The sequence below is a fragment of the Juglans regia genome, chromosome 10 (genome assembly GCF_001411555.2).
Source record: "Juglans regia cultivar Chandler chromosome 10, Walnut 2.0, whole genome shotgun sequence".
NCBI lineage: Eukaryota > Viridiplantae > Streptophyta > Magnoliopsida > Fagales > Juglandaceae > Juglans > Juglans regia.
Window position 1 is genome coordinate 10,758,364 of NC_049910.1, and position 14,973 is coordinate 10,773,336.

A 14,973-nucleotide genomic window follows, 5' to 3' on the forward strand; every position below is an offset into this window, starting at 1 on the left:
CAGTATACAAAATCGGTGGAATCCTCGGTGAGAGTAATGTTTTCCAAAATATAAACATAAGTTCCCCAATTACCACCTCTTTTGCAATGCAGCATCTAAAACCTCCCATCATATATAACACACATAACAAGAGTTTGCACGCAATTTGTACACTTAAAATATTACCGTTAATGTGGAGAAAATACGTAACATAGTCTAATAATCAAATATTTTAATTGAAGATGCAAATTACAACTTATATTTTCATTTATTTTTCCTTCAATTCCTTGGTGACAGTATTTGGTGGTAAGATTTTATAAATGATATTTATATTCATGAAATGCGTAAACGTCATACAATTTTTTTGAAAAAATTGAATAAATACGAAATTCACAAAAAATGAATCTTAGGACAGGTTTGGAGAGAAATGAGAATTTTATGTTTTGTTTTAGTGTTTAAAATATTATGTTTTAATATTATTATTGTATTGAGATTTAAAAAAATTGAATTGTTTATTATATTTTGTATGGAGATTTAAAAAATATGTATTGATGAGATGAGAATTTTATGTCTCATCTCACTCTCCAAATCCGCCCTTACTCTTTTACAAGAAAAATTACATAGCCTTACGTAGTTTAGGACTATATCTAACATTACTTGCACAATTTGAAAAATATGTAAGCACGGCCATCAACATTAGGAAGAGGAATCCATTTTTCACAGCTACTCTCTTTCTACTCTAAAGCTGTATATGTTGATCTTTCACTGCATAATGTGTTTAAATAATAATACTAATCTTTTTTTTATCATTATAAGTGGACCTAAAAGGAAAAATGAAATTCTTTAATCACAAAAAAAAATTATATAAAATAATATATTTTTTATAATAAAATAGAGATTCTTTTGTATTATTTTCAAAATTAAATCCTAAAAGAAAAAAAAAGAAAATGAAAAACAAAGGAGAGAGAGAGAATCGATGATTATTTCTCCATTAGAGACATTTTTTACAGCAGAGACAATTTTTTGATTTGGGGTCTCGTTCTTTTGGTGGCAGTAAGCAGAGAGCTGAATTACGATCTAATTCCCTCCCGCACGGCTTTTAGGCTCGTAGAGATCATCAAAGAGAAAGAAGAAAGAAAGCCAAGCCCCCTCATCTCCCTCTCTCTGCTCTGTTTCTCGTTCAACTTCTCCTACCTCTCTACCATTTTTTTTTTCTTGCTAAATTCACCGGATTATGCTACGTACGGACCCAGTACGCTTCCACTGTACAATAGTACTCTTCGTCTTGGAGCTCACTTATGGTTGGTTTCTTGATCTATTTATTTATGGCAATAACATCGGAACAGACATGGGTTTTCTTCCTTTTAGTTCCACTGAGGATCCGGATAGTACCATTGAAGGGTCGGAGCTTGCTCGTCCGAGAAGATATTGCAGGCCTCCTCTCCGCTAAAGAAATTGTGCTCCTCCGTTTTCACATACTGTGTCTGGAATGGTTTCTGGAACTGGAAGCAGGTGATCGACGAAGATGACGGCGATGACGATGAGCAATTGAATTTCAGGGAAGACGACGCCGGCGACATCAAGAGCTGCTGATTTTGAAGGAACCCACCAGAGGAAGAAATCGCGGCGTTGGGGCTGTTGTCCTCGTTCAAGATCGCGCTCGAGTCGCTGTCCGACGAGCCGTCCTTGAAGTCAACCTGGAAGAGCGAGGCCCCAACTCCATTAATGTTGTGGTTTAAGCAGTCAAAGTGCAAGTCTTTGGAGTCGGATGCAGGCAGAGGAGGAGTATCCGGAGCTGATTTGCTCTGTTCCATCGGTTGGTCATCAGATTCGTGCACGAACATTTCTTCCTTCACTGAAAGAGTGCTCCCTGCGTTTTCTTTTTCGAGCTTTGCTTTTAATTCCTTTATCTGCACAACAGTCAAAGAAATCATAATGAGGACTTCACGCATTCACGAAGAGCTAGAAATGGTGGATTGTTAATGTTACCTCTTTGAGCAGAGCTTCATTGTCATGTTGAAGGGCATCGTAGTTGAGCTTTAGACCTTCGTAATTGCCTTTGAGAACGCCATAATCTCTCTCCAATTGCTTGGTTTTCCACCGGGCTCGGCGGTTTTGGAACCAAACAGCAACTTGTCTAGGTTGCAAACCAAGTTCTTGGGCTAGCTTAACTTTTCTGTCGGGTTCGAGCTTGTTTTCCACCTCGAAGTTCTTCTCCAAAGCCTTGACTTGGTCGACGCTCAATCGACGCTTCTTCTCGGCTATGTGGCCGGTTTCTTCTACACAACCTTCTTCGTCTAAGCCGTCCAACATGGACTGGAACTCCCTACTGTAGACATGGTTGTTTCTTGGACTGTGTTCCTCTGCATCAATGAAAAACACTGAGAATTAAGGGATATGTCTTCGTCCCTGGCAATAGACAATATATAAGACTAGAACCATAAAACACAGAAAGGGAAAACAAAAATGAAAGGGCTCCAAAGATCCAAAACATGACAAACAACTTAGCAAATCTGAAGAGTTCATAGAGGTGTCTGAAAATTGTCAAGGAGATTGATCATTAAAAGAAAAAAAGAGACAGGAAAACACAAACACACACAAGGTCATGTCTGAATCCTAGAAATACAACAATGAAAGTAAGGAGTAAAATTAATGGACGCTTTATTGAAAACCTGCAGTTGGGCAGATGGAGATCAGAGCACCTAGTGAGTCTGAGCTGCCAAGTGATCTCTTCATGACTGAAAACAAAAAGAAGTCGCCAAACAGGATCTGGGGTTCCTGTTCTTCTTCTTTAGTCTTTGTTTTTTATGTTTTCAGTAGGATCTTTTAAGAGCTCAAGGGGCTGCTGCTTGTAGCAAAGTCGTGTTCGCTTAAGAGAAGACCAATGAGTACGAATCCCCATGTTTTGGACCACTCCAAAATGTACAGAGCTGTATGCAACTGTACATCCACGTCTCTCGCTCGGTTCCCCTATCTTTCCCCAATTTCGATTCTTCTCCCTCTGAACCCATCAAGAGAAGAAAAAAAAGAAAGAAAAACCAACTAAAAAACACCAACCCAAGAGACAAAAAACCCAAACAGGCAAGCCAAACTCTCAACCCACGAGCAGAAGTAAACGTATAAATTTTCTCACTCCACTCTTTTTCTCTCTCTACATCATTACCCAATCAATTTACAAGCTAGTTTTTGCAGATCTATTCTAGTCTTGGACTGTTTATCTACAATGGAGAACCAGTTGGGGAGAAAGACAGAGAGGGATGGAGTGAGACTTGTAAGTGAACCAGTTCACAAAACAGCTGGCCTCACAGTCACACTTTCTGTGTCTTTAAATAAACCAACTTGGGTCCAATGTGGGGTTAGAATCTTAACTGGGGTTAGGTATACTACTGCAGCAAATGAAATGAACACGAAATTCATTCCAAATTCAACTCTAGCTCCACCCCCTATAGCCGGTGTACTTCCGGTTTTCGTCCGTTTTGTGAGGCATATTCTTTTATTATTATTATTATTATTTTAAATTTAAAGTCTCTATAAGGCTCGGCTTCAATAACGGCTCCGCTCAATCGTAGCTCAACAAGATTTGGGTGGCGAACTGGCGTCAGCGTATCGTGCAGACCGTGTACAGTAGCGTGGTCGGTGCAATTAATCGGCGATTAAAATAATTTTGTTGGCATAGTTTGGGATACCAAGATGGGTCCGAAATCCGAATAGAGGAATGCATGATTCTCTATTTACTCTCATATTCTATATCTATAATTTTTTTGTATAGTGTAAAGATATTTTTCGAAAGAGTGAGATTTAAACTGATAAATAATAATTGATGAAAATTTTTCTTCTAAAATTATATTCTAACTCAAATTGAGTGAAATTTTGCCATTTTTTCTTTTTGGGCCATGGCTAATTATTTAAATCATCATACTTTTATAGTCTCATCATCAATAGTAAATTGTCAAATGCAATAGTGCAAAGAGAAATAATTTAGCCATAGAAATTATACAAAAGTAATCTTATAACTGATGTAACTTTACGTCGTTCGTCAGATTGTAAAATTATTTTTATTATAAAATAAATCTAAAAAATCACAGAAAATCAAGTTAGTTTGAATAATTACTTTTGTATAATTATTATCATAGTGTAAATAGTAAAATTTTTTGGGAAGTTAAATCAAGGCTTCAATTAACAATGTTTTTACTACGGAGATCCTTTACAAATCATCCATGTATTACTTCTTTTGGTTCTGAACAAAACCTAATTGTCATCAATAGGCTCTTCAATGATCAGTTCTTGGTCACTTATCATGGGGAGTTCCATGGCAGGAGACAAATGGTAATTAAAGTGTTGACTTTATCGAACACATTAATCATATTTTTTTCAAAAAGGATAAGTCATGTTCTCAAATAAGTTCTCATTTGACAATCGATAGTTCATCCTCAGTTCTTGACCTCCTTCATTGTTACTATCCTAAATGAAAACAACGTATTTCGAATCTTTTAGATTAGCTTTTAAGATTGTTAATAATAATCGTAAGCATACTATTTTACTTAAATATTTTCCGGGAAAAAGTTACATGAAAAAAGAAAAACAAAAAAAATGTACCATACTATTAAATGAAAACTCTCAATAGTCTTGTATGGACAAATTGTACTTACAGAAAACTCTTTAACGAGGGGTTGAGGCTCTCAGAATTAGTCGAGATTTTGTTCTCAGATGCTCGGTGTCAATAAAAAAAAGGGGTATAAACAAATTATTTTAAATGAGTTAAATAAAATATTGTTAAAATATTATTTTTTAATATGATTATTGTTTTACAATTTAAAAAAGTTAAATTATTTATTATATTTTATATAAAAATTTAAAAAAATTATAATAATGAGATTAGATAATTTAAAAGTGTTTCTTTATACAAACGAGACCTAAGTTAAATACAGACAGTCAATTAAATATAAAAATAATCTAATTCTCCTATCATTGACAAGCTAAGGACATATTCATAATATTAGCTGAGGTAGCCACTAGGTTCCTTTCCATTGTTCAGACTCTATTTTATAAGTGGGACGCGTGGGTTAGACTACCTATTTTATTGGGCCTAAGGTGCGGAAATCCTATATTTTTTTCACATTTTTTTTCCACTGATATCGAATTTGGCTTTATGTGCTCTTATTTAAAAATTCAATGAATGAAAAGAGAATAATTAATAAACCATACAATTAAATGAAGAGTCTTATTCACCTGATATATACAATGTTAAACATTGGCCAACCATTGAATATAAAAATCATCCAATATGGATTAGAAAACAAAGTCTCTAAGGTTGTAAAGTCTGGAGGTTTTGCAGCATATTTTATTCCTTGAAAAGGATTTCCCAATTCTTAAGGCATTTTCAGGTCGCAAGATTGTTAAATTTAAGATGAAACTCAATTTATCTCCGAGCACGTTGGTTCGAAGATAATAGATTGGGTGAAAATGGAGCAATTTTATTGCTAGTATGGTTTTGATCGAGCTCTCTCTCTCTCCCGAGAGACCCCTCATGAGCTTGCTATACGGATCAATAAGAGGGGAAAATCTCCTTACAAATATATTACAATTTCAATTTACATCCAAGGTTCATATTGGATAAATAAAGAAAAAAAATATATCTTTTAGGATTAAAAAAGTCCATGTCTATTGAGCAAGACATTAGGATGAGTAACCTCTCAAGGAGTTCTTGAATTGCAACTAACAAATAATAAACTCACCATTTGAGTGCTAAGTTGATTTATAAATAGTAATATTTTATGAGTCTCATTGAGATATATTTAATATGTTAAAATATGTATTTAAATATATGAAATAAGTTTAACTTTTTTTTTAGAAGTTGAAAAAGTAATGAATTCCATCAATAATTGGTTTAAGATGGGCTGAGGTAAGTTTGTGTTTCAAACATAGAAAATGCTAAATTCATTGTTAGATATATGTAATTAGTGGAAGTATTAATATACTCTCCTTAAGTAACTTACAACTATAATAGAGATTTAAAGTGTACTCTAGCATACTTGGGTGATGGGATGAAATGATAATTCTGTTAATAGTAATGAAATGGTTTAAGTTAAAATGTTTTATTATGTTTTAGAAAAGAAAAAAGTTAATAATAATTAAACAATGATTAGATTAAAAAATATTATTTATTTTGGAAAAGTTATAATAATTAAACAATGATTAGATGAAAAAGTTAAATATTTAAAATTGAAAAAAGTGTTTGAATTATATTTGAGAATAAAATTTTGAGATTAGATCTTCTATATTCCCAAACAAATCCTTAGAATACATATGACAAGATACTCTAATCCTATTACAATACCATGTAATTATTTTAATTAATACGATAGCCTATGATAAAATGAGAGTAATTTTTTTTTGGGAACCTCTCCAAGACAGGGCCTTTCGAATCCACCCCTGCAGAGTAAACTCTAGCCTCGTGCACCACATCTTCGAAAGTTTTTCTACATGAAACTGGTTAAATCGTTGACTTTTCACCAGAGGTATAGCCTCAAAAAATTGTTTGCACCCATAAAGTGTTGAATCTTAAATTTTGAAAGAGATATCCCCAAATCAAGACTTTTACCACTTGGGTCATACCTTGGATTTGTACCTAATAATCTCAACCAAAACGCCCAAGTGCCATAATAGACATGCGTCAAACCCGGATAAGGCTAAAACTGATGACCATGAACAACAACGAAGTTGATCCAGTCCAATGCATGGCAAAGCAAAATCGAATGTATTATTAGAACAACCCAAGATTAGACCCAACCCCCCCCCCCCCCCTTTTTTTTGTCACCCACAGCTCTTGTACTCGCAATTTACATAGACTACAAATATGTCAACAGTTGCTAAACGATGCGGTGCCATTTTTTAAGCAGAACTTCTCAACCTGGGATAAGGCAGAGGCACAAATGGAGTTTTTAGCTGTAATATGTTCGTCATAGAACCAGAGCCCACCACCTAACACAGATTTATTTGTTTGTTTCTTTCTTTCTTCTACGTAAAGACCTGCCCCACAAATTCTAACACCGCCACTTTGGGTGTGGTTCCCTTGTTTCCACATAGCCACCCCCATACAGAAGGAAACTGTTGTGTTCAAGATTGAATTTGCATTGGCAATCCAGGAAAAGTGTAGAGTAGAGAGAGAGAAAAAAATCCTTTAAAAGGCAATATAAGTGGAAACGACACCCAACAGAAACACTGGACCATTAATTTTGGTCAAATCGAAACCAGAATTCCACCCCCACCATAAAAATTGGGTAGTGGGAGAAGTCCCTTGAGATGCTCATCCAAGTAATAAGAACTCTCGATTAGAGCTCTGTTAGTGACTGACAAATAGTGAATTGGGTAATATATGTGAGACTGATGGAACCAGGTGAAAAGTGATAAATTGCGATCCAATTGGGGTTGGAACAAACCACAAGTTTTATATTCTTTATGATAATTCCAAATAAACTACAAACTCTTGTATTTTAGCTATGCACTCTTACCATATACGAAACCCTACTCCTATTCTAATTAGAATAGCAATCCTAATCGACATGAACTAGTTTAAAGCAATAAAATAACTAACAGCCATAATAACTCTTCTTACTCTAATTAAATAATAACTCTTTCCTAAAATAAAACAAAACTTCAACCCACTTCGTGTCCTACTCCACTGCAGCTTCTCTACTTCGTAGGTAGTAGACTTCCAATGTCCGTTTCCATCAGAGACAGACTGCATGGTGATTTGTGAGTGGGAAACAATGATCGGGATCGCTGACTTAATCAGAAAAGCTTCTGGAAAAGATTAGGTGATTTCTTCAGTTTCATTATGTAGATATGATGAGCACAGCTTCAAAAGCACTATAATGATAAGTCTTTGAAGAAAGCCACAAAAAAAATGTCTACACAAAATGATTAATATCTCCAAGGGCATGGGTAATTGTCAATGGCTAGAACTTGCCCGCACTTTAATGGCCAAAAAGGTGAAAAACCTCGATAACAAACATGTACTAACGTGAGAAAACACACACACATCATCCTCTTCCTGAACAGCCTAAAAACTACGTATTTCGTTCAGCTTGGGATTCAACTTGTTGCACTGGTCGGAGGACAAGAAACTTATACAGTACTCCATAAGCCAAAACATATTTTGATGAGAACGGTGTTTCAATGTGGAACACATGATCTAATTTGATTAAAGTTTAAAGATGGGCAAAAAGCAAGCTTCACAACAAGACAAACAACTTTTATGACAGCTTTTTTTTTCAATAGCAAGAGTCAATTTTCACAACTCACGTCGGGAATTAAATCCTTCCAATTCTGCGGCCGCAGATACTATGGATTTAAAAAATCTTTGCTCGTGGCAACCAGTTAGATTTGGACCCACAACCTTAGGATCACAACACACATCTTTTGATGAGCAACTGGTACCTAATCTCCAACATGGTTTTGCTAATCCTTTAACTAAAACCATTGCTGTAATAATTTCTCCCGTATTATGGAAATAGAAAGGAGAGGAGCACAGTTATCCATCCATTAATTCGACTTTTTTAGAGGCAAAAGCAAACTAACCACACCCCCCCCCCCCAAAAAAAAAAAAAACTGCCAAAATCTGCCTGAATCCCATCAATTTCATCGCTCCATTGGATGGATATCACCTGACTTTTCATTGATGGCTATTTTATTTCCAGAAGAAGAGAATGGATAGTCAAGTTTGAGTTAAATGTTTCAATAGTGATACTAAACAGACAGAAACTGCTTCCGCGAGTTCCAATGCTTTAGAGCCTAGAAAAGTAAGAGGTCTTTTTGTTTTGGGTTAGCTCCTGGGGCCTACGAGAGTGAGAATCCAACATGGGTACAAAACAATGAACGGGAAAGAAAACAAATAAAAAGTGACAAATAAAGAAATATATGGTTAGGTGGGTGGGCTTTGTTGAGTGTAGACACCCAAATGGTAGGCAGCTTTTCTTTTTCAGTCATCTTTTCCGATTTGTGAGTGCTTGTCTAAAGGTGGCTAATTTGAAAGTATGGGACTCGAGACTTTGCGTTTCACCACTTTAACTGTGTAAAATAATTTTCTTCCTACCCCACACCCTTCTTAAAAAATATAACAAGGAAGAAACATGGGGAATAAGATTTGGTCGGAGGGCTGCCTCGCAACCAGCTGGCTTTCATAGACAACTTATTAGAAATTGTTCAGTGCCTTACTCATCTCCATGGATGCCTAAAAAAGAAGAAAATAAATTCTATTCATGAATCTGGGAGCTAAAAAAAAATGGAAATGGGCATCATACTTCTATTTTATGGCACGAGTCGTACTATATACAATACTCTAAGGAGGACTGTATTACAGACATAGTGAATGAAATGACCAAATTGTCTCCATTTTTAACCTGGTTCTGATACCAATTTGTTATGTGGGTTCCCGCCTATATGGAGAATGGCCCATGTGGGTCCATTAAAATCACATGGAGAGAGGGTTTAGGCCTAGTTTAATTAGGTTTACTAAAACCTATGTGTTGCTGCTATTAGCAGCTGAGTGTGTGAGAGAAGAAAAAGACAGAGAGACTGTAAAAAACAGAGCAGGCTGTACAATTTCCATCAAATGTTCCAATCGGCGTCGTCTGTGGTTCAATCGAGCTGAAATTTTGCAGACACGTTCACGACTCAAGGCTCTACAATTTGAACGTTAGAAATCAGATTTAGAGCAGTCTTTCTGGTGTTTGTAGCCGTGAACAGTACCGCATCTTCTTTAGTAAAATCTCTTATATCACATTGTTTGGTTGCCAAAAAAATGTTTTCTTGAGATTATTGTTGGTTGTATGCCCTCTAGTATTATCTAGAAAGAACATTTGTGTACACATCATTGTTGATAGTGGAAGCTTTAACTGGACTAGGTCCCATGGTTTTTCCTTTCGCTTTGAAGGGTTTTGCACGTAAAAAATTCTTGGCTCTTTGTGTGTATGATTTTGTTTTAGATTATTCTTTATTAAATTACTTCCTAACAGATTCAAACAAAGTGAAAGAGTATTATTTCTGCTATTTGATAATTGATTTGGTTATTTCAAGTCGCTATTAAGATTTCTCCCAACAGAGTGCTATTAGAGAGGAGTTATAGCCGTTCAATACTTTGTGTTGAATAATGAAAGCTCATTTTAGTAAAATGGTTACTTTGAATGATTCTAATTATCACACTTGAAAAGGAAAAATGGAATACTTCTTATTTGTGAAGCAATTTCATCTACCGATGTTTACTACTGAGAAGCCTAAAAATAAATCTGATGAAGAATGAATTTTGCAACATAAACAAGTTTGTGGATACATCAGACAATGGGTAGATGATAATGTTTTAAACCATATTAGTAGGGAGACACATGCACGTACACTCTGGAATAAAGTTGAACAGTTATATGCTCGAAAGACTGGAAACAATAAAATGTATCTGATCAATCATTTGATGTATTTGAGATATCAAGATGGAACTCCGTTGACAGATCACTTGAACACATTCCAAAGAATAATTAATCAGTTGGCTGCTGGAATGGGTATCAAGTTCGATGATGAGGTACAAGGTTTGTGTTTGCTTGGTACATTGACGGACTCTTGGGAGACATTCAGAACGTCATTATCTAACTCGGCCCCAGATGGTGTAATCAATATAGATCTAGCTAAAAGCAGTATTTTGAATAAAGAGATGAAAAAAAAATCACAGGGTTCCTCTTCACAGTCAAAGGCCTTGGTTACAGAAAAGAGGGGGATGAGTAAAAGCAAAAGTCCAAAAAACAGAGATAAAAGCAAAACCAAGTCAAACAAGTTTGCTAATATTGAGTACTATCATTGTGGCATGAAATGACCTATAAAAAAATATTGTAAAAAATTGAATAAAGAATACAAGGAAAAATGGAATGAAAAGAAGGACATTGATGAAAAGAATGATGATCAAGTTGCCACCACTACTACTTGATACTGAGGCAAGAAGGTTTCAAATTTGTACATGCTACAAGCAAGGCTCTCCAGTAGCATTATTAATGTTATGAAGAATGAGCTCACACTACAATTGTGACATAAAAGACTTGTCTACATGAGTGAGAAAGACTTATCAATATTGGCTAAAAGGAACTTTCTGTCTGGAATGAAAAGTGTATCTTTGAAAAAAATGTTCTCACTGTTTGGCAAGGAAGCAAAATAGAATTTCCTTCAAAAGTTCTCATTCTTTAAGAAAGTCATGTAGACTTGATCTAGTTCATTTAGATGTTTGTGGTCCTATGAATACAATTACACTTGGAGGTTCTTTGTATTTGTTGACCTTCATAGATGATCATTTAAGGAAATCTTGGATTTATACCTTGAAAAGAAATGATCAAGTATTGGAAATGTTTAAACAGTTTTAGGTTTTAGTTGAGAGGCAGACTGAAAAGAAGCTGAAGTGCATCCAAACTGATAACGGGGGAGAGTATTCAGGCCCATTTGATGATTATTGCAGATAGCAAGATATTCGGCATCAAAAGACACCTCCGAAGACTCCTCAGTTGAATGGTTTAGTTGAGAGGATAAATAGAACACTGATTGAGAGAGTGAGATGTTTGCTTTCACAGGCACAATTGCCTGGATCTTTTTAAGATGAGACTTTGAATACAATTGTACATGTTCTTAATATGACACCATGTGTTCCACTTCAATTTGATGTACCAGACAGAGTTTGGACTGGTAAGGATGTTACCTATAATCACTTACGTGTCTTTGATTGTAAAACATTTATGCATATTCCAAAGGATGAGAAGTCTAAGCCCGATGTGAAGACCCAACAATGTATCTTTCTAGGCTATGGCTTGGATGAGTTAGGATACAGATTATTGGATCCAATTGATAAGAAACTAATGAGAAGCCAAGACGTTGTGTTTATTGAAGATCAAACCATACAAGATATTGAGAAGACAGATAAAGTAGTGATACGGTGCGATGATAGTTCGGTTGACTTGGAGTTGATACCATTGACAGATTTGTCAACGCAAGTTGAACATGCTACTCAAGATGACCAACAAAGTCCAAGTGAAGCAGATGCTCCCTTACAGAATGAAACCCATGATCAGTTGTCAGAATCAGAAATGCTACCAGATGTTCTACTCAAGAGGTCTATTAGAGACCAACATCGTTCCACTCGATATTCTACAGACGAGTATGTGTTAATGACAGACAAGGGAGAGCCCGAGTGTTATGCAGAAGCCATGGAAGACGAACATAAGGCAGAATAGGTTGATGCCATGCAAGATGAGATGCAGTCATTGCATGACAATCACACTTTTGAACTGGTAGAGTTGCCCAAAGGCAAAAGAGCTTTGAAGAACAAGTGGGTTTATAAATTAAAGCAAGATGAACACACTTTCCAATCACGATACAAAACTTGACTTGATGTTAAGGGATTTAGGGTCAGTTTGGATTCCAAACTCATCTCAACTCATCATTACAACTTTTTCAAATCCCTACACAAAATATAATAAACAATTTATCTTTTTCAAATCTCAAAATAATAATAATATTAAAAATTAATATTCTAACAATATTTTATCATCTCAACTCAACTCACTTCAACATCCAAACACAACCTTAGTCAACGAATAATTATCGAATGCACTTCAACTTCTTTCCAGTCTACCTCTCAACTAAGGCCTAAAACTATTTAAACATTTCTAATACTTGATCCTTTCTTTTCAAAGTATAAACCCAAGACTTCATTCAATGATCATCTATGAAGGTCACAAAAAATAAAGAACCACCAAGTGTTGTTGTCTTCATAGGATCACAAACATCTGAATGAACTAGATCAAATATATTTGACTTTCTTAAAGGAGGAAAACTTTTGAAGGAAACTCTATTCTGCTTCCCTGCCAAATAGTGAGTACACTTTTTCAAAGATGCACTCTTCATTCCAGACATAAAGTTCTTTTTAGCCAATATTGTTAAGCCTTTCTCACTCATATGAGCAAGTCTTTTATGCCACAATTGTAATGTGAGCTCATTTTTCATAACATTAATAATGCTACTAGAGAGTCTTGCTTGTAACATGTGCAAATTTGAAACCTTCTTGCCTCGAGCTATAATCATAGCACCCCTTGTAAGCTTTCATTGCCCATTACAAAAAATTTTGCAATGTCTTTCATTATCAAGTTTACTTGTAGAAATCAAGTTCAAAAGGATATCAGGAATGTGCTTCACATCTCTAAGAACAAGCATCGGGCCGTTATTTGTTTCCAAGCACACATCTCCAATGCCAATAATCTTAACCAAGCCACCATTGCCAATCTTTACTGTGCCAAAATCACTGGATACATAGTTTATGAAAAAATCATTTCTAGATGTAGCATGAATTGAGGCATCACTATCAATCACCTAGCTAGTTTCATGAGAAACAGTGTTTACAACATCATTATCATCATAAAAAATGAAGAAGTCTTCAGTAGTAGTGATGGCAACTTGATCATCATTCTTTTCATTCTATTTCTCTTTATATTCTCTTCAATTTTCTACAATATTTCTTGATATACCCTTTCATGCCACAATGATAGCACACATTAGCAAACTTGTTTGACTTGCTTTTACCTTTATCTATGTTCTTTGGACCTCTGCTTTTACTCATCTCCCTCTTTTCTATAACCAAGACCTCTAACTGCGAAGAGGAACCTTGTGATTTTTTTCTCATATCTTCATTCAAAACACTACTTTTAGCCAGATCCATATTGATTACACCATCTGGAGCTGAGTTAGATAATGATATTCTAAATGTCCCCCAAGAGTCCGGCAATTTACAAAGCAAACACAAACCTTGTACCTCATTATCGAACTTGATACCCATTCCAACGGCCAATTGATTAATTATTCCTTGAAATATGTTCAAGTGATTTGTCAACATAGTTCTATCTTAATCTCTCAAAGACATCAAATGATTGATCAAATACATTTTATTGTTTCCAATCTTTAGAGTGTATAACTGTTCAACTTTATTCTAGAGTATACGTGCATGTGTCTCCCCACTAATAGGGTTCAAAACATTATCATATACCCACTGTTTGATGTACCCACAAACTTGTCTATGTTGTAAAGTCCATTCTTCATCATATTTAATTTCAAGTTTCTCAGTAGCAAACACCGATAGATGAAATTGCTTCACAAATAAAAGATATTCCATTTTTCCTTTTCAAGTGTGATAATTAGAACCATTCAAAATAATCATTCTACTCAAATTAACTTCCATTATTCAACACAAAATATTAGATGACTATAACCCCTCTCTAATACCATTTTGTTGAGAGAAATCTTAATAGCAATTTGGAATAACCAACTCAATTACCAAACGGCAGAAATAATACTCACTTTGTGTAAATCTGTTAGGAAGTAATTTGATAGAAGATAATCTAAAACAAAATCACACACAAAGAGCCAATAATTTTTTTCGTGAAAAACCCTTCAAAGCAAAGAGAAAAACCATAGAACCTAGTCTAGATAAACCCACTATCAACAATGATGTGTACACAAATGTTCTCTCTGGATAACACTAGAAGCATACAATCAACAATAATCTCAGGAAAACACTTTCTTGGCAATCAAACAATGTGATAGAAGAGATTTCACCAAAGAAGATGTGGTACTGTTCACAGCTACAAACACCAGAAAGACAGCTTTAAATCCAATCTCCACCGTTCAGATTGTAGAGCTTTGAGTCATGAACGTGTCTGCAAAGTTTCAGCTCGATCGAACCACAGACAGACGACGCTGGTCGGAACGTTTGATAGAAACTGTACGACCTGCTCTGTTTTTGAGAATCTCTATCTTCTTCTTCTCTCACACGATTATCTTCTTTTTTTTTTCAAACACTCTTCTGCTAATAGCAGCAGCACTTAGATTTTAGTGAACCTAATTAAACTAAGCCTAAACCTTCTCTCCATGTGGACTTAATGGACCCACATGGGCCATCCTCCATATAAGAAGGAA

At 35.3% G+C, this 14,973-nt stretch overlaps 1 protein-coding gene across 1 annotated transcript; it reads right to left on the reverse strand.

Moving 5' to 3' along the window:
- Window positions 1-940: 940 nt before the first annotated feature.
- Window positions 941-3,277, reverse strand: LOC108989046 (homeobox-leucine zipper protein ATHB-6-like). The gene is made up of 3 exons (XM_018962491.2): window positions 2,652-3,277; window positions 1,969-2,342; window positions 941-1,889 (listed from the first exon to the last, which is right to left on the reverse strand). Exons 1-3 carry the CDS (start codon window positions 2,713-2,715, stop codon window positions 1,344-1,346), a joined length of 984 nt encoding a protein of 327 aa, XP_018818036.1. The 5' UTR covers window positions 2,716-3,277; the 3' UTR covers window positions 941-1,343.
- Window positions 3,278-14,973: the final 11,696 nt, after the last annotated feature.